This window comes from Pleurodeles waltl, chromosome 5 (assembly GCF_031143425.1).
Source record: "Pleurodeles waltl isolate 20211129_DDA chromosome 5, aPleWal1.hap1.20221129, whole genome shotgun sequence".
NCBI classification, from domain to species: Eukaryota; Metazoa; Chordata; class Amphibia; order Caudata; family Salamandridae; genus Pleurodeles; species Pleurodeles waltl.
The window spans coordinates 1,431,293,895-1,431,321,443 of NC_090444.1; the positions used below are offsets into that span (position 1 = coordinate 1,431,293,895).

Below are 27,549 nucleotides of genomic sequence, written 5' to 3' on the forward strand. Positions count from 1 at the left end.
ATTACATAATTGTAGTGAGAAGATTTATGGAAACTGTGGCCCATATTTATACTTTTTGACGCAAAACTGCGCTAACGCAGTTTTGCGTCAAAACAATTAGCGCCGGCTAACGCCATTCTGAAGCGCCATGCGGGCGCCGTATTTAATCAATGACGTTAGCCGGCGTTAGCCGCCGGCGCTGCCTGGTGTGCGTGAAAAAAAACTACGTACACCAGGCAGCGCCGGCGTAGGGGGATATGGGGCTTGGGCGTCAAAAAATGGGGCAAGTCAGGTTGAGGCAAATTTTTCGCCTTAACCCGATTTGCGCCATTTTTTTCGACTCCCAACCCCCATAGAAATGACTCCTGTCTTAGCAAAGACAGGAGTCATGCCCCCTTGGCCAATGGCCATGCCCAGGGGACTTCTGTCCCCTGGGCATGGTCATTGGGCATAGTGGCATGTAGGGGGGCACAAATCAGTCCCCCCTATGCCACAAAAAAATAAAATAAAAATGACTTACCTGAACTTACCTTAATGTCCCTGGGATGGGTCCCTCCAGCCTTGGGTGTCCTCCTGGGGTGGGCAAGGGTGACAGGGGGTGTCCCTGGGGGCATGGGAGGGCACCTCTGGGCTCCTTCAGAGCCCACAGGTCCCTTAACGCCTGCCTTTTGCAGGCGCTAAAAAACGGCGCAAAAGCGGCCGTACGTCATTTTTATTGACCCGCCCACTCCCGGGCATGAATTTTGCCCGGGAGTGTAAATACGGCGCACATGCCTCGGAGTCAATTTTTTAGACGTGAACGCCTACCTTGCATCTCATTAACGCAAAGTAGGTGTCCACGCTAAAAAATGACGCAAACTCCATGGACTTTGGCGCTAGACGCGTCTAACGCCAAAGTATAAATATGGAGTTAGTTTTGCGTCAGAATTGCGTCAAAAAAAACTACGCTATTCCGGCGCAAACGGAGTATAAATATGCCCCTGTATTTTTCCTACAGTGTATAACTTTTGACGATTATTTTCCTTTTCTTTAGTGTCGTCACTGAGGCGTCATGGTATTTCTATTTTACTGAGCTTTGCAAACTGTAAAATACATGTTTCTATTATACAAAGCCATGTATGTTAATGACTGCACTTCTAGATCTGCTATAGTCCATTACCACAATGTTTTAGGAATTACATCAAATATTGATGTTAAACTGTGCATACACCTCCTGAGTGACCACTGTGGCAACTATAATCAGACCATTTTCAAATCATCATAATTTCAGATAATTAAACGGTTCCCCTTTCCTTAGAGCATAGGAAGCATCCAGTTTGTGTTCATCATGTGCGGCGTATGCTACTTAACTCATATTTTCCAGTTCCTTAATACATAATGAGACATGCAGTTTGTGATGATCATGTACGATTTATGCCTCAGCAGTACTTACTAGTTCTGTTAGTCAGTGCCATTGACATACAAGCAGGAAGTTGGGTACTCATCCATAGTAGAATAATCAAGGTTCCAAAGTGCTTCATTTCCTCCAGGGCTCATACAAACCAGGATTCAGATACAATGCTGCATAACGGAACAATGAACATACATTAATGCCGACCATTAAACCAATCTGACAAAAAAGAAGTACTGTTTTGCACTAGAAACTTAATTTATTGTGCTCAATGTTTAACGTTCATCTCCCACAGACCTTTCAGTCTAAATGTAATACTCTTTTGAATATTTGATACATGCGCCCAGGCTTGCCCTGTTTTTCACCCTTTGAGTCATGTATGCGATTTACAACCACAAATCTGTGGTCAAGAGTCTTTTGAAAAACCACCATTGATATGATAATTCTTCTAAATGCTTAACACATTACATAATCTGCGGTGTCTGTTTCCTGCTTCTCCCCCAACAAATAAAACCACGTTGTGTGATTTTCACATGTAGATATCATTTTGTTTACACTAACAGAAAATATCAAGAAAATCAAGGTTTGTAAAAGTAGCTGGTATAACATTGCTTACTAACACATTACACCAGTAGTAAGGCGTTTCGAAAAAAACAACATAATAACATTCCCGAGTAAATGTTTCAAAAATGAGAAGTTTGAAACCTCACACGAGCATGCAGTTCGCCATCTAAATTCCATTGGTTGGGCACATTGGTATCTCATACTACTTTAAATCAACTCAGTAGCTTCATGTGTGTTGCACAGATTCGTAAGAAGCAGTAAGTAACTACTTATCCGTAGAGTAATGTGGGAAGCACAACCAATTTATTTAAAAAAATAAATCTACTGACAATGTTCTGGATTCACATTACTTTTATGCATGCCTGCCTTAATGCCATTCTCTGTTGTACGTGTGCTATGATGATGATTCAGGAAAGGAATTATGCAGTATGAGCTCTATTCACAAAGGTAAATGTGTTTGAAAATGTAGGTTTATGACCTAAATACCTTTTTTGCTTGTGAGAATCCACGAAGGGATTTGTGACAAGTGTAAGTCCATTTACTACTGTAGATTTCTCGACCATGGTTGCAGAGCTATCAGCAGTAGCAAATTCCATTCAAGGAATGGGAAATTAGCATTTCAATATGTAGTTTGTCTTGGCATTCCCAAACTTTTATCCAATCAATTTTTGCAGGAACCCACACATTTGGAGAGGGTGTGTGGGAATGGCTTTTTCCATGACAAAACTTTTTTCCCACGAAAGAAAAAACAATACATTTGTACAGGGTGTCCTGTCACCCTGTGTGGAGTTCTTTACTACGTAGAACTCTACACAGTGAAAATAGGAGCCTGCTGCAATTGTGATATTACATTCTCAGTAGTAAAACTGAAACCTGAACCTGGCCCAGGGTTCCAGACATACCACCAAGGATGCTTGTGAATAGAAAAAATGTCAAAATATACACAGGTGGAGATGTAAATCTGAGATCACGTTTGATGTGTTGTTAGACAGAGGAGACAATAAACTGGTTTCCCCCTCCACCACCAGTGCACATCTCAACTACTTTAACCAGGCTTTGACAAATGTAGCAATGATGTAGTTTTGAGGTGAAGTAGCAGCACCTCGAGATGATGTCTTCTGGCCTCCTGCATAAATTATGCTTAGTGCCTTCCAGTAAATGAGTTGTGTTTGTATTTGTTTTCTAATGAACAGCATTCTTCACATATTGATTTCAATAATGATATGAACAAGTGTGAATGTGTTTGTGTTTTGGTTCAGGGACGACCTGGTATGATCTGGCCTGGCGGTTCACGCTGGAATGTTCCTATTGGAGCAGAGTCAAGACTGATTTGCTTATGGCAGGGTCTAAACATGCAGGTGGCATGGTGGGCAAAAAAACGATGGCTAGAAATGCCACCCAGAGTTATTGCCAGTGGTTAGACTAATTGCAAGCACTCCTTCCATTACCATTTATGCATTTGATGCAGCCACAATATCAGCAATGGTACGAACCTTCCAGTGAAAGACAAAACATACCGGATGTCAGATCAGATTCAGGACTGCATTAAAATGGTAGCCACTAAGGTTCTGAACCTAAATATGACTGAGCTCTCAAACAGTGCTCGGGCTAGCCCAGTGGTATTCATTAAAAACTAAGGACAGCATTCAGTTTCTGTATTACAGCCAATGAAGTCAAGAAACCTCATGCACACTCTATCCCAAAGTTAGGAAGTTCTTCAACACATTACTGGCAGTTCAATGTGTGCACATGTTTGGTTTAAATAGACATTATTGGCAGATTGTTTTAAACTCTAATGTAAAGTTAATTACTATGATCTCTACCCTAGAAGATCTGTTCCAGTTCTGATGGTGCTCTTTTGGTTAAAGGATGCACCTGCTGTTATGAAGGTTTCCAGCCGCAGACAATAATGAGTACAGGAATCAGTAGGATGAGCATGTTTATTCTTCAAAGATCGCAATATCGAACAAGTAGTTTCTTTACAAAGTAATAGCCCTGGCTGCACACGGACCTGCCACCCCTTCTCCTGTCGCCTCCGTCTCAACTGCCCACGAATCTTCCCCTACATTCATTCCACAACATTCACTTCTCAACATTCTCCCGTTCGCCGGCTCGCGCTTATCACGCGAGAGCCTAATACATATAACAAGGATTTTATCTACAATACAACACATCTTCCCCCTTACACTTGTTGATTTTTTTTTATTTATTTTTTTACATATAACAATGTGATAATAAAAGTACAACTACATGCATAAAGCTATAAGAGACTTAAAACATACAATGTTAGAATTTTCTTCTTGATAAATCTTATACACATGTCGTAACAATGCTAATAATAATGTAACCTGTAATATTTGATCCAATACCCTTACTGAGACTTAGTTACATACATAGTCATCAAGTTTTTCTGGTCTTGTGATCCTCCTGCCACACCTGCTAAATTTATTCTTCACACCGGTCATGTCGCTGTTCTGTACATTGTCTCTTTTATCCCTCATCTCAGTTCTGCACTCCTCTTGTGTAGGAATAATGCTGCTTCTACCAGCTTGCGCAGCCTGTGCAACATTGGCACGTTGTATCAGAACACCAACCACACCTTGCAAACACCTGTTATTCCCAGTATCGTCATACATTAGCCAGTCAGTTCCAACCAAACCTCTTCCTTCATTGCCTTTGTACGGGGAGACTCTGCTTAGATGCCATACTTTTCCATTCTCAAGTTGTACTGCATTACACAAAATTTTTATAACCTTTAGGGGAGGATAGAATTTTCCCTTTTCATACTTTTTGAAACCTGGAACCTTCACCCTAACCAAATCACCCACCTGTATTCTTACACTTTTGCATTTATGTTTTGCATTATAGTACTCCTTCAAACAAATTTGTGCTTTTTTAATATTTTTCCTAACACCTTCGCTAGTCCAACTGCTTTTCCTACCATCGATCATCCAACCTACATTGTCTTTCCTCAATGGAACCCTTCCTCTCTTTATCTCAAAGGGGCTGTGACCAGTGGAACCACATGGTGTAGTTCTGTATGACCAAACCGTTTTCCAAACTTCCATTTCCCAATCTAATTTTGCACATTCAGCCAATTGTATACTATTCTTCAATACTCTGTTGAAACGTTCCACAGCGCCATTACCAGCTGAATGATAGTTGAAAGTAGTAATGTGTTTAATACCACACCTCATTAAGAAAGCCTTGAATTTGTCAGACGTGAATTGCGCCCCATTGTCCGTGATAATGGTTTTGGGAAGGCCCTCTCTCAAAAAAACAGTATCCCAAAATTCCACAATAGACCAGGAATCCACCTTGGTCACAATTCTAATTTCAGGCCATTTAGATAAATTATCAAACATCACCACAATATATCTGCACTCACCCTCCACCTGTATCGGTCCAGGAATGTCCAGGCCAATCTTCTCTCAGGGCATGTCTGGACACCCAACAGGAACTAACGGTGGTTTGAATGTGGATAACGTTTTTTCTGAATCATTGCATAAAACACAATCTCTTACTGTCCTTTCCACAGCTAAATCACTTCCTGGCCACCAATACAATTGTTTAACCTTACTTTTCGTTTTTGATATGCCCAAATGACCATCATGGCATAAATTCAAAATGTTACACCTGAGTGCTTCTGGGGGAACAAACCTTCCGTTGCGCAATAATCTGTTGTGTTCAACAGACAACTCTTCCTTGACTTCCCAGAATCCCTTCAAACTTTCTTCAAGATCTTTTTTATGGGGCCACCCCTCACTTAACAATATTTGAACTTTATTTAACGTCACGTCTTCAACCATGGACTTATCCCACTCGCTTTCAGAGATGCCCTGAAAGTCTTGTATAACATCAGCTACGCAACAATCCTCCAACTCCTTCACCTCCTCTTCAGTATTGGCTAAAGGCATTCTACTTGAGAAATCAGCAATCTTATTCTTGATCCCTGGTACGTAACGTACTTCATTCTTGCAGTCCAAAAGTCTTGGACAACCGGGCAATACGTGGCGAGGCTTTGAATAAGCATTTTGTCGTTAGCACTTTGGTAAGCGGTTTGTGGTCACTTTGCAAGATGGCATTCATACCCCATACAAATGATCTGAAATGTTCCAAACCCCACACGCATGCAAGGGCCTCCCTGTCAATAACAGAATATTTTGCTTCAGTATTGGATATAGAATGAGAAGCAAATGCAATCACACATTCCTTATTATTCGCATCCACTTGCGTGGAACCCTTTTTGCTGGCATCTGTTGTAACTATACTTTGTAGATTAGGGTCAAAACCTTGTAAGGCAGGTGCTCGAATAATGTCACTTTTAATCAATTCAAACGCTGTTTCGCACTCTTCACACCACCTAAATACACATTTTCCTTTCAACAATTGCCTAATGGGAAATGTTTTATGGGAAAAGTTATGCACAAACTTTGCATAGTACTCCGCTAGGCCTAAAAAGGCCCTAACTTTGTCTTTATTAGTAGGTGCAGGTGAATTCCTTATGGCTTCTACAAGACTAGCTTTTGGTTCAATACCCGTGCCGCTAATTTCGTGTCCTAAATAAGTGACACTTTTCCTAGCTATTTTACACTTACTATATTCGGCCGTAAGCCCATTATCAACTAGCGCTTGAAGAACATTCTTGACCTTAGTGTCATGGTCATCTTTCGAATTAAAATATCGTCTTGGAAAAACAATACGTTCCGCATTTTACTAAAAAGCTTATACCTCAGCCTTTGGAATATAGCTGCTGCAGAAGCCAACCCAAATGGAACTCTGACAAATTGATAACACCCAAACGGCGTAATAAACGTGGTTAGTCTACGGCTGTCAGGATGCAATGGAACTTGGTAATATGCAGAAGTAAGGCCTATCGTGGTAAACCATTCCTTACCTTTGGTTAGCGCTACGACCTCATTGATCTTGGGCAATGAAAATTGATCCACCAAAATATTCTTATTGAGGTCCCTAAGATCCACACATAACCTCAGTTTGCCATTAGAACGTCTAGCTACCACCAGTGGAGAAATCCAATCGGATGATTCAACCTGTTCAATGATACCAGTCTGTAGTAACTTATCCAACTCACAAGAAACCTCATTCCTGATACTAAAAGGAATATTTCTCACCTTATGAATAACAGGAACAGCATCATCCTTAAGTATTATCCTATTTTGGCATCTTTTCAGCTTGCCCACAGTTCCTGAAAATACTAGGGGATACATGTCCTTTATAGTTGCATCACACACATCACCCTCCTGAATCACCGATACCGGTTCTGCACTGTTTGGGTCTAAAATCATTCCCAGCACTCCCTGGTCCCACCAACCTAAAACTGAGGGCCCAGACTTGTACACATACATCTTACATTCTTCGTTATGATCTTTGAATGCAAATAACAATTTCTTGAAGCCAAGCAGCTGGATTGATTCCCCGTAAAACTTTTTGGTGAGATATCCGGTGTATCCAAAACCCCACCTACAGTGTGTTTCAATTTTTTTAACCAAACTTGTTCATTAACAATTGCATAAGGTGACCCAGAGTCAGCAGTAATAGTGATGGTAACACCCCAAATAGATATGTCACACTTTGGTCTTTTCCGTTGGCATTCCGACATTACAGTTCCAGAATTTCTTACATTAAGCACCCACATATTTTTGTCGTCACTATCCGATGAGGAAGCTGATTCAGTAGCATCCTCTAACAATTTTATTGCTGTTCCTTTTTTTCTCCTGCAAATCTTAATAAAATGGCCAACAATACCACAACCAGAACATTTCTGATTGCGTGCTGGACAGCTTTTGTCATTCGCGTAGTGACCAAGTAATCCACATCTGAAACATGTAACATCCGCCTTTGTGGTGTCCCTTTTTGACTTCTTATTTTTACAGGAGTTGTCCTTCCTCGAAAATCCATCTGATCCAGTCGAACATTTCTTTGTTTCTATTACTCTATTCACTAGTTTATAAGACTCTGCTTTTGAATCATCCTCTTTGTGATTTCCCTGTAGAACAGCTTTTGTGCACCTCCCTGTTAGTTCTGCTTTTTTGACTACTTCTATTACTTCTTGTAAGGGCGATTCCCCTTTAGTCCAAAAGCAATCCTGTATGTTCTGGTTGGCTGCATGCATAACTATCTGGTCTCTAATGAGCTCGTCATGTAAGGTGCCAAATCTACACGTTAAAGCTAAAATTTTTAACGCTAACACATATTCTTCAATGGTTTCCTCTTTACCCTGCTTTCTATGAAAACATTTGTAGCAATCAATCCCTACGCAAACCGTGGGAGAATAGTATCTATCCAAATCCTCCAATGCATGAATAAAGACATCTCCTTGCTCTCTGTGTTTCTTTTCAATCCTATTGTAAGTTTTAAGACCGAGCGGCCCTAAACAATGCAGTAAAATCTTCTTCTTTTTTTCTCCTGAAAAATCATTTTCTTCATCACATGCGGAGATGTAATTTATAAAATATTCTTGCCATTTAATTCAGACATCGCTACTTCCAGGAATAAAAGGTTGAGGAGGTGGTAGGTTCAAATTGCTAGAAGCCATTGATATGTGTGAAGAATGTAAAGTTTTATCAACTTCCAATGTTTGTAAACATTAATGTCTTTGAACTTGGAATAACATGTGAGTTCCCTTGCAGCAGTATTGTTACTTGATTTTTCCAGGAAAAAAAACGTTATGGGCAACTTCCGAGGATAAGTAGAGGTTAGCGGTCTAGTTTTCAAAATCCCGTAAGGTTTTGCAGGCCAACGCGTAAAGGTAAGCTGTAACTGGAAGTTAGCGGTCTAGTTATTCCGATCCTGTAAGGTTTGCAGGCCAACGCGCAGTGGTAGGCCTAACGTTGCTAAGAGACGCGTCATAGACACACGCGCACACGTAGCACAGGGCGTGGGGCGCGCGTGTGCAGCCTCCGCTTCAGCACTTAAGGGTGAAAACAAACTACTCACAGCAGTTGCGTAGATTGAAGAAACTCGAATTGCAAGGGAGTCGTCGAAGCTCAACTTGATGACCGCAATCTGAAAGCCGCAATACGGACGCAGACGGGGCTAACAACTCATCGCCAATTTTGTTATGAAGGTTTCCAGCCGCAGACAATAATGAGTACAGGAATCGGTAGGATGAGCATATTTATTCTTCAAAGATCGCAATATCGAACAAGTAGTTTCTGTACAAAGTAATAGCCCCGGCTGCACATGGACCTGCCACCTCTTCTCCTGTCGCCTCCGTCTCAACTGCCCATGAATCTTCCCCTACATTCATTCCACAACATTCACTCCTCAACATTCTCCCGTTCACGGGCTCGCGCTTATCACGCGCAAGCCTAATACATATAGCAAGGATTTTATCTACAATACAACACCTGCCATCTTTCTGAGACTGGCAAGCCATGTGTTGTAATCTTGGAATTAATTGATGTCACAATAGAATGATACATTGACAACATGTTCAAGCTGTTTTGGGTTGGAATGTGATGGTTTAAAAAGCAGTGATTAGGAACAACTCGGAGGTCGTGGCTGGGATGGCTTCTGGGAGCAGCATCTTGTAATAAAAAGGAAATAAGAAAAACAACGCCTCTGCTGCCTCCTGTTTATTTATGAAGATAACTTTTTGAAGTCTTACACTGGCGATGAAGGTGAAACAGTAGAAAATATATTTGGACAGAAGCAGTTAAGGTACTGGGACCATCCTAACTCTGACACTGAGGTAAGAAGCTGCTCAGCGTTCCTTGATTGGTTTATGCTATCACAGTGAGAGATGATATGGAAAAGGAATTGATCAAGCTAGATAAAGATTATGTTATTGAAGAAGTAGAGGGAACAGAGTGGTTAGCTCCCTGTGGCTGCAGCAAGGAAAAGCAATAGTGGCAATAGCTGAAACCCAGGTCTCTGTGACTGGGGTGAATGTTTGCATTGTTCTGCATTCCATCCAACATCTGTTGTTTTTGCTTTTGTTGCCCTAAGTGGGAAGGGTATGCCCAGACGTGTGTCCCCTGCTCACAGCGCCACTGGATTCAAGCTAGCCTGGCTGATGAGGGGTGATACCCCAAAACCGGTCCCAGGATGCTTCTTTCCAGTCCAGGGAGGATATGACTTGGCAGGTCGGGCTGGACTGTTCCCTTGGGAGCAGCATCAAGACTGATTTGTCTGTGGCTGGGTCAAGACTGAGGTGGCGGTGGGCAAAAAAAAAGATGGATTAAACACAAATCTTTGTGACTGGTGGTGAATGTTTGCATTCTTCAGCATTCCATCTATCATCTGTTCTTTTTGTTTCTGAATTTGATCTTGCCAGACGGGGTTACTCTGTCACAAACATGATGGATATCCCTTCCGCCGTATTAGAATTCCATCATATCCTATGGAAATTGTAATACCAAGGATGAAATAACTGTCACAGACTCCAACCACCCAGACTAGTATGCAGGCATCTTCAGAGATATGGAATACTATAGGAACTTTGTAGAAAACTGCAGTTTCACTGTAGACCTTCTTATGATGCTGACATCCCAGAAGCAACTCAAAGTGGTACACTGCAGTGCAGGCCTTTAATCAGCTGATGAACGCTTTTGTTGAGACACTTGGCCAGCACGTACCAGACTTCCATCAGTCCGTCACTGTCATGACTCGTACCTTCAACGACAAGACTAGAATTATTCTATACCAGCTCAATGAGAAATATCCAAAACATAGTGTGGCCTGCATTATCTGTGGTGGTAACAGCACAGAGAGCAGAATACGGAGCAATTAATAAATACTACTGTGCAGTTTTATGAGCTCTGAAAATGATCAGGCATTACTTGCTGGGACACCTGCACTCTCCCACAAAAATCACAAGCCCTTGAGATGGTTGATATGCCTGAAAGGGGATACTCCCAAGTTGATAAAGGGTGCCTTTATTTACAAGGACTTCACCATCAAGCATAAAGCTAGAACTTCTCAGAGGAATGTAGATTGACTTTTGAGTAGTGGAATCCAAGCCCTCATTTAGTCCTAATCTGATAAGGGACGAGATGTAATGATGAAAGTCCCCCAATGATTGTTCAATTGTCCAACCCCATCTTTTCTATTTCAACCTGACTATACCTTGTGTGTTTCCCTTTTTGACTGAGTTGTAGGTGAACTCTAGGGAATACAGACCCATACTTAAGTGTTGAAAGACTACCTCCCGCAAACACTTTGCAAGATCTTGGTTTTTGCAGCATTGACTTAGTTGTGTGTACAGTAGCAGCAGCCAAGTGAGATGAGCACTGGCCTTGATGGGTAGATGTAGTCTAGTGATCACTGGCACTTTAGTGCCCTTCGGATTTAGCTTTTTAAATTAATGGAAATATTTTCAAACATTATCTTCTGCAACAGAGATATGCAATAGAGACATTAAACATTGGAACAAGTCTGAAAGGAAAACTGATTGTGACCATCTTTTGTGCACCTGTCAACATGGTTAGCATCCGATAAACATGAGCATTCTTTTGTATGAGTAGTGAAGGTGTGATGGAGGACAACTGATGATCACATAGAAACAACAGGAACACCCAGTTCCCCACTACTGCTTCTTCTTCCTCCCTTTTACTGGACCCCCTAAAAAGCATAAGGTTTGATGGTACAGCGGACCCCTTGGGGATTAGTAGAAATGGGGTCTTTTGCTGGCAGTCAGGTTACCCCCTCTCCAAGCAAGGACCCTCACTCTAGTCAGGGTAAAGGAGAATCACACTCAGTTAACCCCCACTCACCCCTTGATAGCTTGGCACGAGCAGACAGGCTTAACTCAGAGACAATGTGTTAAGTATTTGTACAAACACACACAGTAATACACTGAGACACTACAAAAGGACACAACACATGGTTAGAAAAATAGTAAATATTTTATCTAAATAAACAAGACCAAATACGATACACATCCACAATATACAGTTAAAAAATCAAATTTAGCGCTTAAAAGTATGAAAACAGTGCATTGAGGCACAAATACAGCAAGTTGGTATTATCTGGCATAGTGACAGAGTTGTTTCCTACAATGCGACGCCAATTTGGCCGTTTAAGGAGTCGTTCGACCCCCAAGTACAGTAACTTAAGAAACAACTAGAAAACAGCATGGTGCACGGAGTCGGGGAGAGCGGCTTTGCTGGGTCCGATGCAGCGTAGGTTTCGGAGCCACAGGGCAGAATGACAGTGGCATTGGGTCCTCACTACAGGGCAGTGAAGGAGAAGCGTCGTCAGATGCGAAGTCAGTCCCTTGGGTCCAGCAGATGTGAAGTCCGGCAGAGTCACGATGTTGCAGGACAACCTCACGAGGTTGCGATGACGTCACAGGGCTGCAGGCACTGGGATGACGTCAGATCATCACGAACATTGGACTTACAACACTCCAGCTTCAGAGAAGTCGGCCGGGATCAGCGGCAGCAGCGACACGAGGTCTACAGGGTCTACAGGGTCTACGAGGTCCATGGCCTCGGGCAGGCAACGTTGCAGTTCCAGGGTAGCGGCATCAGCTCACAGGGTTGTCAGATTCGTTGCACTCAGGGAGGTCCATTGCCTCGGGGCAAGTGGCATCGCGGTTCTGGGCACCGGCATCCTTTGAAAAGTCGCATGACGCCGTTAGACTGGTTTTTCTCCAGGAATTCACTTCTATGGGTCCAGGAACAGGAATGGTACCCTCTGGCAAGCTCGAATCCACAGCAAGTAGACTCAGTTCTGGTTGGTGAAGCCTTTGCTGTCCCTGAGGCTTCAAAACAGGAGGCAAGCTCTACTCCAAGCCCTTGGAGTCACTACTCAAGCAGGAATGCAACAAAGTCCAGTCTCTGTCCCCTTTGACAAGCAGAAACAGCAACTGCAGGATAGCCCAACACAGCACAGTCACAGGCCAGGGCAGCACTTCTCCTCAGCTCTTCAGCTCTTCTCCAGGCAGAGGTTCCTCTTGAATCCTTGAAGTAATCTAAAGTCTGGGGTTTTGGATCCAATACTTATACCCCTTTCTTCCTTTGAAGTTGGCAAACTTCAAAGTAAAGTTTCAAGTATCTGTAAAATCCTTTCTTGTCCAGGCCAGGCCCCAGCCACACACCAGGAGGTTGGAGGCTGCATTGTGTGAGGGCAGACACAGCCCATTCAGGTGTGATTGACCACTCCTCCCCTCCCTTCCAGCGCAGACAGCTCATCAGGATATGCGGGCTACACCCCCGCCCCATTTGTGTCACTGCTTAGAGAGAGGTGCAAATAGCCCAACTGTCAAACTGACCCAGACAGGGAATCCACAAACAAGCAGAGTCCCAGGATGGTTTAAGCGAAAAAATACCTAAAAGTGGCATTTGCAAACACACAATATAAAAACCAACTTCACTACAAGATGTATTTTTAAAATGTGAGCTCAGAGACCCTAAAGTCCATATTTCTATCTGCTCCCAAAGGGAATCTGCGCGTTCATAACAATTAAAGGCAGCCCCTATGTTAACCTGTGAGAGAGATAGGCCTTGCAACAGTGAAAACTGACTTTGGCAGTATTTCACTGTCAGGACATGTAAAACACATAAGTACATGTCCCACCTTTAACATACATTGCACCATGCCCATGGGGCTACCTAGGGCCTACCTTATGGGTGTATTACATGTATAAAAAGGGAAGGTTTAGGCCTGGCAAGTGGGTACACTTGCCAAGTCAAATTGGAGGTGCAAGTCTGCACACACAGATATTGCAGTGGTAGTTCTGAGACATGTTTACAGGGCTACTTATGTGGGTGGCACAATCAGTGCTGCAGGCCCACTAGTAGCATTTGATTTACAGGCCCTAAGTACCTCTAGTGCACTGTACAAGGGACTTACTAGTAAATCAAGTATGCCAATCGTGGAAAGCCAATTATACATAGATTTTACAGAGGAGCACTTGCCCTTTAGCACTGGATGGTAGTGATAAAGTGCCCAGAGTAACAAAAAACAGCAAAAACAGAGTCCAGCACATATCAACAACCTGGGAAACAGAGGCATAAAGTTAGGGGAGACCACGCCAAGGATGCCACGTCTAACAGGGCTGTACCTGCCTTAAATATTATACACACCAACCTTTGTAGGGTATTCTGGGAGGAGGGCAGGGCCTGCTCTCCCAAGCACTTTCTCTAAAAACATAAACTATGCAGCAACCAAATTACGTGGATTTATTTTAACAAATGGGATACTTGTCCAACTGCCAATAGCTGTGACTATAATCTCAAAACTCACTCCAGCAATGGACATATTTCCATTGACTCAGATTTGATTGGACCCATTTAGGGAGCTATCTGTGAATGGTGAGCTGCAGGTTGTTGATTTCCAGAGTTGAAGACTAAAGCTGATGCCCTGTTGAAGCACTACTGTTCTGCCCTGTTGCAACTGTTTGGTTTGCCTATGCAAATGCCTCTAGTCAGCTCAAAGATTCCTAAGATGTGAGCATAAGGCATCAAAAAGCCCTTGATACACTTAACCAGAACTGATGGAGTGTAGCATAAGATTGTTCTTATAGTGTACGTATGTTGAGTGGTGACTGTGCTTGACGAGTACGCTCCCTTATGTTTCTTTGTAGTTCCAACTTTGTGGAGTCATCCAGTCGTCCTTTGACTTGTACCAATAGCTTCCATCTACCATAGCATAAGCACAAGCTGATCACCGGCCTTAGTGATCTGGATTATGGAAGCTGGGTGTCCAGGACACACTTCCACTGTCCAAGCCTTGCTAATGAAAGATCCTGCACCATGCTGGCTTGAACTAGGTGCATCCAGAACTTCAAACAGGTCCTGCACTGTCCATGAGAGCACGGTTTGTGCCTGGTTCACACCCAATATTCCACCCAAGAATCTGACCCTGGTATAATTACAGTTTAGTCCTAGAACTAGCACATCCTTTAACATGTAGGTATTGATCCTGTGCCAGTATCACCCATGGGTCACACGATATCTAACTTTAAAAGGACAACAGAGCCATACCCTGAACAGAGAAGTAAAGTAGGATTTATGGTCGAACAACTCTGTACTTGATTTTATTTCACCTGAATCGTGCTTTCTTTCTTCAAAGGAAGCATCATTTGCATTGCTTGCTTTGTGCAACTGTCCTAGGGACGGCAGTCAGTTAGTGACTGAACTATTTAGTAGGAAGCACTTTTTTGGAACGAGGATTGCAATCTTCTATTAATGAAATAGCTATTAATCCCAATAAGTTGGTTATGGTACACAGAATGCATTGTCTATAAAGTAGGTAGCTAGTGTTGGTACAACATTTCAATGGTGACATTTTATTGTTTATTAAATCGTGGCCTACCTCTTGTTGTCTATGTTTTAAAAAACATATTCAAGGTCCTATGAAAATGTTATTCATTTTATACAAAATAATGCTGGCTGGACATTCTATTTTGATTGTAACTTTGATAACTGTTAGACTTCAACTTTACACCGCCACCCTTCAGCAAAATCTTGACTCCTCAAACAAGCTGTTCAGAGAGGCAATAAGGCTTGAGAAACCAACCCTCTGTCACAATCGGTGTTTCGAGAGTTGTGAGTATTAAGGTGCACTAGCAATCTCTTCTTTGACATTACTGAGTTGTCTCTGTGACTTGAAGGTATAGGGAAAATGTCTGACAGTCAGGATGAACATATAATTTTCGGTGTTCAGGTTTATACGGTGGTAGGTAATGCCTGGATAAGAATCAAATATTTTTAATAATATTTTTCCCTAGTCAGTATATGTTGTAAAGGCAGTCCTTGGCTCAGATTTTCAGAAACTTTAGATCCACAACACAGTAGTATGTGATATTTATATGTTTTCACTTTTTATACATTGGGAAGATCTTTAGTAATCTAATGTTGGCGTCTGCCATCAGTCATTATTAATGCAATCTCTTGGAAAACCTAAAAAGGTATCACACCCTTTTATTTATACATCTATCAAATTATGTTTTTTATTTGTAATGCCTAGCGCCCCACCATGATGCTACTGTCAAATACTCACTTATACAGAAAAATATAGGCGGGTGCAATTCAAAGCTGAATAGAATTAATTCAGATTCATCAGAGATACTAACCAATATTCTATACTTTTTACTATTTGTAGGAGGCTGGCCTGGTTTGTAGTGGGAACCTTGGGTACTTACACCTTACACCAGGTCCAGTAATCCCTTGTTTACTGAATGTAGTAGTGTTCTGCCAGGCTGATAGAGGTAGCTATAGCAGAGCAGCTTAGGCTGAACTAGACATGCAAAGCTCATGCAATACCACTTATAGTTACACAGAACTTATACACAAGCAAAGACAATACTCACTGTTACTAAAAAATAAAGGTATTTATTTGGGTGACATAGTACCAAGAATATCTTAGAGACAATACTCCTTCTGGAGGTAAGTATTATACACAATATATACACTAGCCACCAAAATTAGACAAGTAAGTAGTCATAGAACAATGCAAACAGTAGGAAATCCTATAGAATGCAATGGGAGAAAATAGGTCTAGGGGCAACACAAACCATATACTAAGAAAGTGGAATGTGAATCACAAATTCTCCCCTAGACAAGTGAAGTGTGTGTAGAATCAATGGGAGAGTAATAATACAGTAAAGGTAAGTAAATTACCCCCCTCCAGAGCCCAGAAAAGCAGGATTAAAGTACTGCAAGTTTATTTAGGACACACTGCACCTCGATTCTGGGATTTTGCAGCAGCCAACCAAGTCTGCAAAGAACAACTATTGGATTATTGGACCTGAAGACCTGCAAAAGAAGTGGACCAAGTCCAGAAGTCGAAAGAAGTTCCAGGAAGGAGAGGTTCCCCTGCCAACCCAGAAGAGGGTGCAAAACAAGAGTCCCTGGTTAGTCGAAGACTGCAGGAATTCACCATAGGGCGATGCCAGTGGGTTCCTGCATGATGCAAAAGATGTCCCACGGCGTGAAGATCGTTGCAGATGAGATTTCATGTTGGAAGGTGCCAACAAGCCTTGACTACGACAAAAGTGTGTTTTGTGTCAAAATGGTGCTGGATGGACCTAGGAGGGACCTGGGGGCCTCAACTCTGTGTGTGGAGGAAGAGGGGGCTCTCAGCACTTTAGAGAGCCCTCAGAATGCTAGCCGGCACCCCCAGGAGCCGCAGGACCCAGGTTCAATGGAGGTGCAAAACGCAGTTGATGCAGCACAACAAAAGAAGGTCCCACGCCGCCAGAGAACAACAGCGAGTTGAGCAGCGCAGGAAGGAGTGCTGGGGACCTGGGTCAGGCTGCAAAGAGTGCACAGAGGCCTCAGGAGGTGAAGAAGACCCATTTCCAAGGGGTAAGGCAAGGTATTACCTCATCCAAATTGTGTCAGCAGGACAGTCTATGTCGAAGATGTCTACCCTCTGTGTCCTTAGGAGCACGCTTGTCGCTGTGAGGAGTCCCAGGGTACCAGTCGTCCCCTTGGAAGGTGCCTGCTTGGAGCAGGGGAGTAACTCCATCAATCCACAGGAGATTTCTTAGTTTCTTCTAGTGCAGGATGAAGGCAGGGAGTCCCCAGAGCATGCACACTGTGGAAACTGTTGCAGTTGCTGACTTGGAGCTGAGGTTGCTGAAGAAAAGTGTCTATTGTAGACACTTTGTTGCAGTTGCAGCGTTTCTTGGAGCAGGCTGCGGTTGATCTGAGGTCAGAAGTTGTTGCAAAGGATTCCTGAAGGAAACTTGCAAGCAGAATCTGAAGAGAACCCACAGGAGAGACCCTAAATAGCCCTGAGAGGGGGATTGGCTACCTTATAAAGTATGGACCTATCAGGAGGGGTCTCTGATGTCACCTGCTGGCACTGGCCACTCAGAGCCCTCCAGAGTGCCCCCACACCTTGCAAAGCAAGATGGCTGAAGTCTGGGACACACTAAAGGAGCACTGGGCACCACCCCTAGGGTGGTGATGGACAGGGGAGTGGTCACTCCCCTTTCCTTTGTCCAGTTTCCCACCAGAGCAGGGGAAAAGGGGTCCCTGAACCGGTGTAGAATGGTTTATGCAAGGAGGGCGCCATCTGTGCCCTTCAAGGCATTCCCTGAGGCTGGGGAAGGCTACCCCTCCCCAGCCTGTAACACCTACTTCCAAAGGGAGATGGTGAACACCCTGTCTCAGAGGAAATGCTTTGTTCTGCCTTCCTGGGACTGGGCTGCCCAGACCCCAGGAGGAGATAACCCTGTCTGTGAGATGGCAGCAGCTGTAGCTGCAGTGCAAGCCTCAGAGAGCTGGTTTGGCAGTGCTGGGGGTCCATGGTGGAGAACCCGGGATGCATGGAACTGGCTCCCCAATACCAGATTTGGAATGGGCGGGACAATTCCATGATCTTAGACATGTTACATGGCCATATTCAGACTTACCATTGTGAAGCAACATATAGTTGTTGACCTATATGTAGTGCATGCGTGTGATGGCGTCCCCGCACTCACAAAGTCCGGGGAAATGGCCCTGAAGTATGTCGTGCACTTTTGCTAGTGCAAGGGTGCCCTTACACTTAGTAACTTTGCATCTAACCTTCAGCAAGTGAAGGTTAGACATATAGGTGACTTATAAGTCACTTAAGTGCAGTGAAAATGGATGTGAAATAGTGTGTGCACTATTTCACGCAGGCTGCAATGGCAGTCCTGTGTAAGGGTTTGTCTGAGCTCCCTATGGGTGGCAAAAGAAATGCTGCAGCCCAGATGGATCTCCTGGAACCCCAATGCCGTGGGTACGTAGGCACCATTTACTAAGGACTTATAAGGGGGTCCATATGCCAATTGAAATTGGTAAATAAAGTCACTGACCTACAGTGACAAATTTAAAAGCAGAGATAGCATACGCACTGAGGTTCTGATTAGCAGAGCCTCAGTGACACAGTTAGGCACTACACAGGCATACACATAAGGCCATAAACTATGAGCACTGGGATCCTGACCAGCAGGATCCCAGTGACACAGCAGAAACACACTGACACACACTCACAAAAAGGCCAAAAGTGGGGGTAACCATGCTAGAAAGAGGCTACTTTGCTACACTATTTGGTTACTCTGTCAGCTAAGTGGCATATAAATAGTTCTGTTTGTTGGAGGTTCCTGAAATTCTGTTTTTTTACTTATAACCTAATTCCAGTCTCCAGCCCTTACATTGTGCTTCATGATTCCTGAGAGATCAACATAACAAATATATTTACAAAAATTATATCTGAGCATCACATCTGACTGCTTGGAAACTGAAGGTGTCAATGAAGATATGGTGCTAAACGTCCCTTTTCAAGGATTTCTGTATTATGCCTTAGCAATCTTAAGTACATACAGCAGCAATTTTCTACTGCTAAAATGGCAGCTAGATGCTGCTTCTTATAAAATTTGCAAACATTCCAGTGTCTTAAATGTTGCCTTATTTTCAAAAGACTATTATATGAGGCATGATTTGTCTTTCTTTTTGCTAGGACAACAGAATTTTGATCCCTATCTACATAATTCCATGATAACATTTTCACCCTTTTGATTCTGCAATATTTAACATGGAAACAATGGATACCTAGGTCAAGGATCTATGATAATAATAATGGAGAGAAATGTGTTCCTATTGGGTAAATATCCATTAGCCTGGTAAATGCTGCCTCAAAGCCATAAGGTATTAAATTCATTGTAATACCTTATGGCTTATGTTTGCTAAAATCTCTTTCATAACGTTAATAAAGTTAGAAATGTCGTCTCTAGTTGTTATGCCCTTTATACATACTTGCTACAGTGCCTTAAAAACAATGTCAGGTTTTTGCAATGCTACAAAGCTAATGGTAAGTTTTTTTCACAAAACAACCCAATAATACTGAACATTTTTTAAATAATTTTAAGGGCTTAGAAAAAAAGACTGGGTTTGTATGTTAGAGATAAGTATAACTATATTTTATACCTTTGCAAAAATGGAAAAATGTATTTTTTACTGTAGGTAAATGCTTCTATATGTTACTTTGAGTAAATTATTCAACTGTCTTAAAATGTAAAAATAACCTTTAGTATGTTAAAAGTGATGGAACAGTTTAGTATGCAGTTTGAAATTTTCTAACAGTGTTATCCTAAACGTTTATAACCTATAAAAAATGTTTGCAGTTAAAAGGATTACTTGTGACTTTTCATCAATGATATGAATTGTAATTAAACTCCTAAAAAATTTGAAATACTTTTAAAAAAGCTGAGCTTTGCTATAATAAAACTAGAAAGTATGGGTAAAGCTTTTTTTGAAAAAAAAGAAAATTCCTGAAAAGGTCTAAATAACTTTCGAAGGTTTTTAGTTAACAATCTAAACTTTATTTTAATGTCATGAATACTTTTTTGAAAAGAAATTCAATTATTTATTTATATCCTTTGGATGAATTATTTCAACTTTCTTGACAATCACATAACATGAATTGGAAGTTTAGAAAGCTGGTGTTTTTAAAAAAGATATGAGATTTGGTACTGTGGGTAAGTTACTGACAATGGAACTCAGAGAAATATGATTTAATCTTTGTTATAGCACTTGACAAAGTACATTTATTATCATCTGCAAATAAGTTTATCTCCAAGTGTCTTAATATAAGAGGCTGGTCCTTTGTAGCATGGCTAGTGATAATTGCATCAACTTCACCACTGAGTGTAAAAACTTTACTACATAGGGTTTGTGGCATTTGTCAACCTGTGATGAAACAAAAACTAATTGTTCTATTCAAAAATACATCTGCATATAATGCTAGATGGCAGTGCGATCATGCCCCTATACCTTTTACATTTTTCTGTCTACATGATTTGTACTCACGCTTTATACTGCAATATTACTGGAGTCAGGCCCTTGCTGAAAGTCACTGCTGAAACCTTTACAATGAAACAGTGGCTCTGACTTAACAACATACCAGAGAAGAGGTATCAACACTTCCTGTCATCCTGCGGCTATTCCTCAGATCATGGCTTGTAGAAACACTGATATTATCCTGTTTTAGGTTTACATTTGTGTCTGATATAGTGCAAACATGGCTTCAGTTAGCCTTCAGTTAGCAGCCAACTACATTACCAATAACCTCTTTATTCCAACACACGTGATGATTTACATGAAACAGTTCTGTTTATGTGATGTTCATAATATGTACTTACTTAACATAAAATCCTGATTTTTACGATTACATTGCCCTTGCTAAAGACAGTAATGGAATCCTCTGGGTCTAAGGTCAGCAGCTTAGTCACTGGAAAACATCTCTGTCCATTCATGAACTAATATGTACATAGTCTTAAAAAAGGTTCTTCATATATCAACTAGACTAAAGCTCTGCATAACAAACATGACTCTTGTGGTTAACGGGGTAGACCAGTAGCCACTCCAGGGTACATATCTAGATATTTGTTATGCTTACGGGAAATTATACTTCACTGCAGCATTTTGTCTGTGATTGAGTGCCAAATATAAATTTGGTGACAGACAGGACTGTGCAAATTCAGGAAAGGATTCCAAAGTTAAATGGCAAGTTCTAACTATTTCACGTCATGCCGCTGTTTTATTGGACTGTCAAGGACAGATTCAAAAATTTAGACCTACAGGAATAATAAAAAAGAATACATAGAAATACAGGGAATCAGGAGTAGAGTATCAAATATTGTTGCCTAACCTGGACATACAAATACAAGGAACCAGGTGTAGATTACCCAGACGCTTACATAATCCTAAATAAACCTAAATAATCCAATATAATTAATAGGGACAGGAATTCATGTATTGAGTAAAATACAGATGACAGACATTTTGGAAGAATAGGCAGGGATTCTATAAGCAGGACATTTAAGGATTTCACCATATTGCTATGAAGACTTGCACTAGAGTCCAAGTCAGGTACTTGGAAATAAGGAAACTAAATACACTGTACAAAATTTTAAAAAAATAGATGTCACACAAAACTGGCAAAATGATTCAAGACAGCAAGACACACTGGACTGAAAGCTTGCGCCAAACTATATTTAAGACCCAGTGCTATAGAACACTACAGAATACTTCCTGACTCAAAGCATAGTTCTATTTTCTATTATTCCCAGAAAGGTTATTGCTGTCATTATCTCTGTGTAAGTTACAGCGGATCCAATTTCAGCTAAAGACACTTAGATAAATACTGGGTGAAAGACTCATACTTGCAAATATATTTGAAGCATAGTTGCAAACTTATTGGACCAGGCTATATTTTATACCCGCACTTAAATTAACCTGTATCTACCAAAGACCATTTGCGTTGAGATAATTTACATAGATTGTTATATCTGAATACTCAATCATGATATCTGACAGCTGGGATTAGCAATGGAGCAAAAAAATGTTCTACAAACGGAAAGATGCGAGATAAAATTGAAACGTAGGTATTAAGTTTCTTTACTATTTACAGTCAAAATAATATTACAATTATGATCTCTTTAAAATATATCCAATTACAAATAAATGTATTTGTATGTGGTAAGCAGACTGGACTTGGCTAAAACAACATTGTAACTGAAACAATTAAAGGGATGGAGTCGCTTCAAATGTCTTGGTACTGCTCTTACTAGCCAATGTAATTGAATGTATAAATGATTTCACAATGTGCTCACCTGCTGTGGCCCATTCCCATACTCAATATTTCTCGCTGGAAATCAAGCAATTTACAGCTGTGCATCATAACACCCAACTTTCAAGGTATCAACATTCGTTTCAGAGGGCAAAACCAGTTTTTTTTTTTTACAAATATAGAAGATTAACTAGCAGTTATGGATTACAATAGTTCTAGGCACCTGTACAAAAAATACAAATGAGTGACATCAGTTTTCTGGTTAAACAGTGATCACATGTCAAATGTGGACACCACTTCGTTGTATACAAGAATATGATTAAAATATCATAGCCAAACGTGTCGGACTTTTTGGACAGCTCTCCAAAGCTTATTGAGACACCAATAGCACAAAGACTGTCCGTACATTATTAGAAACAACTGAGATTGTGGGAAATCGATCTGCAATAATGACAATTCTGGGATTACATTTAGCTATGTCAAAAGTGTATTGCGTCTTCATACTGAAGTACAATATAAATTTAACTTCTTGTACGATGCATAGATTCCTCATACAAAACTCAGATAAATGGTCATCCATATAATTTAGTATGTATTGAAAGGAACCCCCGAAATTAAAGTAATAATGGGAGCCAAATGTTTTCAGTGACTGATTCCCACTTTATCCAGGACATTTTGAGACAGTAATTATGCTCTAAATTATATGCTGCAAGCTTCATCAAGAAACACTCTTATCACATTGCAAACCACAAAAGTCCCCAATCACAAAGGTATTTAAAATAATATAAAAGTGTTCTACTATATTACTCCTTCTCACCTTTTGTGAATCGACCCCAAATTTAAAAAATGGGAACGCATTAGCAATGTTTCAGTCATATTCATGTACTGCTAGTGCAAACAGAAATTTATGTTTCTTGTGTGCACTTTTACTAATGTTTTATTTATATTAAATTGCGCAACCACTGTTAAAACACGCAGCCACTAAAGGTGATAAGGATAGACAATGAAAATGAACCATAGTGCTATTAGACTAAGCAGTTGCAAGAGCTTGTTGTGTGAGTAATTATTGTGTAATGACAGATTCAGTGTCCTCAGTTAGCCTAAATAATCCAAAACAATTAATAGGGTCAGGAATCACTTTCATCATCACAAAGAAACACCTGAAAGGTCTTATATCCCTTACAACGCATTCCAGGAGCTCCTCAAAAGGTTATCTGTCGTGCTGATATGCTTATGCTTTGTACACGAGCCTCAGGGTAAAGATGTTGTTAGGGCTAACCACTATCAAGATGAATCAACACTATGCAAGCCTTTTCAAAAGAAAAAAGATGTCTTGCATGCAGCCATTTTCAAAAACGTCTCACAACAACAGCTCAATTATTGCAAAATTCTGAATTCGCCTTCCTCAACGGGTAGGTATAGATGCTACAGAAATAGCAGACCTCTACTTTCAGAACAAATAAAGGGATAAGCTGGGCCTGTTGAGAAATGTCAGAATAAGGGCATAAAAAGGAACGCGTGCCTTGAAAAGGAAAAAGAAGTGACCAACTAAATTAATCACATGAACGTACTAACAAAAATAGGTGGTAGGAAAAGCATGGTGGGTGTCTTTTCCTGACATCGGTGGATGTCTTGATAAAGACCCCAACTCGAATCAGAGTATAGCCACGAAAAGCACCTATTACTTTGGTGGGACATGTGGGCCCAGATTCTCAAAAGGTTAGCGTCGGTTTAGCGTTGCTTTTGTAACGCTGACATTTTTTTGGCATTCACAAACCAACGCAAATAGGTATTTGCAATGGTTTGTGTAGCAAAGTAATGCAAAGCAGCATGAAATCCTGCTTTACATTACTTAGCATCAAGGAGGTGTTACAAGGGTGTTACATGGGCATGCCCGTGCTATCACCCATGCTTTTTGATGCTAAATCCTATTGTGAAACATCAGAAAAAAGTGTTCAGTGCCCAAATTTAACGCCTTTGAAAGGCAGGCGCTAAACTGAGAATTTTTTTCATTCCTCCATGCTTTTCTGACTTTGCATGTGTCCTGCACTTTACAGCACACATACAAAGTAGGAAAAGCATTTCCACTTGTCTAGGCATAGTATTTTGTACAGGAAGGGTAACCTTCCTGCAGAAAACCTATGCTAGACTCACAAATTCACCCTAGCACTGTGGTGCTATGGTGTGTGCGTGGTGCACTGCAGCTGAAATCTGCGCCGGGGCTAGGGAGAGGGGAGGTTTTGGATGCTGCACTGCACTGCATGACACCTTTCAGAATCTGGGCCTCGTGTTCTTCAGCCCCCTGGGACACCTCAATGGTTGTCCTGAAAGTGCTGCTCCCCAGGTCAGAAGCAGGCACTGTTAGTTTACAGAAATTTTGAGCTGTGGCCCATTCTACCAAAAGTGAAGATTGAAAACATAATCTTTTGTGGAAACTTTGACTCACATTGTTTACACAATGCATCATATTTAATAGAAAGTGAGAGCAAGGTTTCACTATTTAGCATTAAAAATAACATCTGCAGTCACTCATTGGAATAGACTACACCAAACCAGACACAAATACATCAACCTACATGACGATCATCTGGTTAAAAAAGTGCGTGCAAAAGTGTGAAACCTACCCCCATCACACGTTGTTGGGGACCCTCCTGGATAACCAAATAACCTATCTATCCTTGTCCAACCCGAACTCATAAGAGTTGTCGTGAGTGAAACAGTGATAACAGCAAAAGCAATTTTCTCCCCAGCCGTACCTGGAGAAAAAAAGATGCAAATGGTTTTCAGTATTCTTGTATGTTGATGTTAAGAAGCAAAATAAATCACAAATTGCATTTATACAGCCACCCTTCCCTGCAAAATGGGTTACCACCTCACTCCTCTTCGGTTGCATCTGGTCAATGGAAACACTGAGAAGTGGTGCTGGCCAGTCATGGGAAGAGCATTGAAAAAGTGGAATGTGGTTCATCCAATGGTCAAGACAAGAGTAAATAGTCTATTGGAACAAGTCAATCTTGTAGGGCAGGTTTGTCTAGAACATTTCATGGAAGAATAGGATCTAATTTTTCATGTTTGTGGACTTTTTGAGAAGAGTAGGAAAGGTGTTGTTCAGATATTGCTGCTTAAGGCAGTTAGCTCTACCTGGGTCTCTTCTCATGACCATTTCCCTATGCCCTGGCCTCTCCTCCGTGACTGGCTTCATACGGTCAAATGTCCCTCTTCATTGCTACTCAAAGAAATATTTGCAATCTCTTCAATAAAGACTCCATGCCCCCTGAAGGCTGGCAATCTGTCCTAACTCTGCAATAAAAGATGCCCTATCTATCACTCATGTGCTTGCTTATGGGACACGATGACCAATTACTTCATCCTTTTTACCCATGCAATAAATAATCTCTTACCTAACAATGGTTATGTACCACTACAAGTAGTAACACAATTGTGTAACCAGACCTGCAACCCAAATCACCCTCTGTACCCTAGCGCCAGCAAATGTGTACATTATTGAACAATAAATGACATTATGAGCCTCCTCTCAAGCTAAACCTAATACAGGGTTTTCCATAACAGCATTTTAGCAGGCAGTGCACTGTGACAGATTGCTACTCTTTGTTTCCTTCCCAGAGTGCCCAGCAACATGGAGAATGTCCACATTCAGCTACAAAATAGAAGCATCCATTACCAAGTGGTCAAAAACACCCCATCACACAGCCCACACAACCCAACCTTCTCTGTCATCTCTGCACCTCCAAATGAAGACTACCCTAGCTGCTATATTGGACTCTATCTTGAAGGCTGCAGTTGCCTTAATTCAGAGACAAAATGTAGTGAGAAACCCAACAGAGATGGATGGGCACAATCACAAGAATTGAATTAGGGCAGCAGGAAGGTCATCCACACACAAAGCCAGGCACAGAAGATGTGGCACATATCTCACCAACTATTGCAAGAAGCTCTAAATGCAGCAAATCAAAAGAAGCAGGCCCGAAGGAAGAGGGAGAAGAAAACAATTCAGTCATAAGCAGAGATGCCTACATTATCATTCTCTGGGGCTTAGGTAGGAAAAGGAAATCTGTTTTGCCACTTGATTGGGATTATATTTCCCACATCCATCATGTCCCTAGAAAAGCCATAGACAACAGTGTTTCTAGTGCTGAAGGCTTTATGGCCTTGAAGTTGTCCAACTCAGGTTGTGGTGATTTCAAGACCCCCTGCTAAGGTGTCTGTCCTTTGATACTAGGGACTTAGAGGCCTTTTCTTGGTTGTGGGTCAAACAGTGTTTACTGGGCAATATCTATGATGAATATGGTTGTTTGCTATTGGGGTCCAAAGGCCCTACATACAATTGCTGCCCAACTAGATAAGCAAGTACTCTCTTAGTGCAAGTGACACATCAAATGTTGGTATGGTGAGGGTTCATGGCTTGCTCCTGGGTGGAGTTGTTGGTTTGGAACCCAGGACAGTATGATGCAATATTTACACATAATAATATCAATGCGCAGCCAGAGAAGTTGGGAACACGTAGAATAGGTAGGGTGGTTATAAATAAATAAATCACAGAAACGCTGGAGGCTCCACATATGTAGGCCTGAAACATAAGCTGCATGGTGGTATTTTCAATGGCTCTGGCCTCAGATCGTCTAGCATTATCCACAGGAGTTTATACCAGGAAACCATAGCAAAAGGGGTTACTACTTGAGCTCCTCCAAGGCTCACAAATGGAAATACCAAATCTCAAAGGGTTGTAAAAGGGGGTTGAGGCAGTCTAGGCTTCTTTGAGCCGTAATCCTATCCACCATTGAACCACGAGCTCAGCTGCTCACTGCAGAATTTATAGCTTGTTTACAAACAGCAGTGTAAAGTTGCAGTGGAGGCTGTTTAGCAGGTACAGTGCTTCAGGGATTCCAGTATGTTCTTGGCCTTCCCTTAATAGTGTTGCTAAGATATTTTATGGATTCAGTCCAGTCTAGCTTGGCTGTTGGGCCGTGTGGTTCCTGATGAGGTTCTCCTCACAAGTTGTCCCTCATGTCTATGCTAGCTGTGCATCATTTCGGTCCTCCAAGTTCTCCTTCGGTTCTATGTCAGCTGTGTTTCATGCCAGT

At 41.5% G+C, this 27,549-nt stretch overlaps 1 protein-coding gene across 1 annotated transcript in view; it reads right to left on the reverse strand.

The window, feature by feature from the left end:
• COL19A1 (collagen type XIX alpha 1 chain) overlaps nt 1-27,549 on the reverse strand; it is a 2,318,824-nt gene that overhangs the window by 2,274,402 nt on the left and 16,873 nt on the right. Inside the window, exon 2 of the mRNA XM_069235722.1 lies at nt 1,412-1,539. Coding sequence (XP_069091823.1) covers nt 1,412-1,499 — 88 coding nt within the window. The 5' untranslated portion in view covers nt 1,500-1,539. The remainder of the gene's footprint in view (nt 1-1,411; nt 1,540-27,549) is intronic.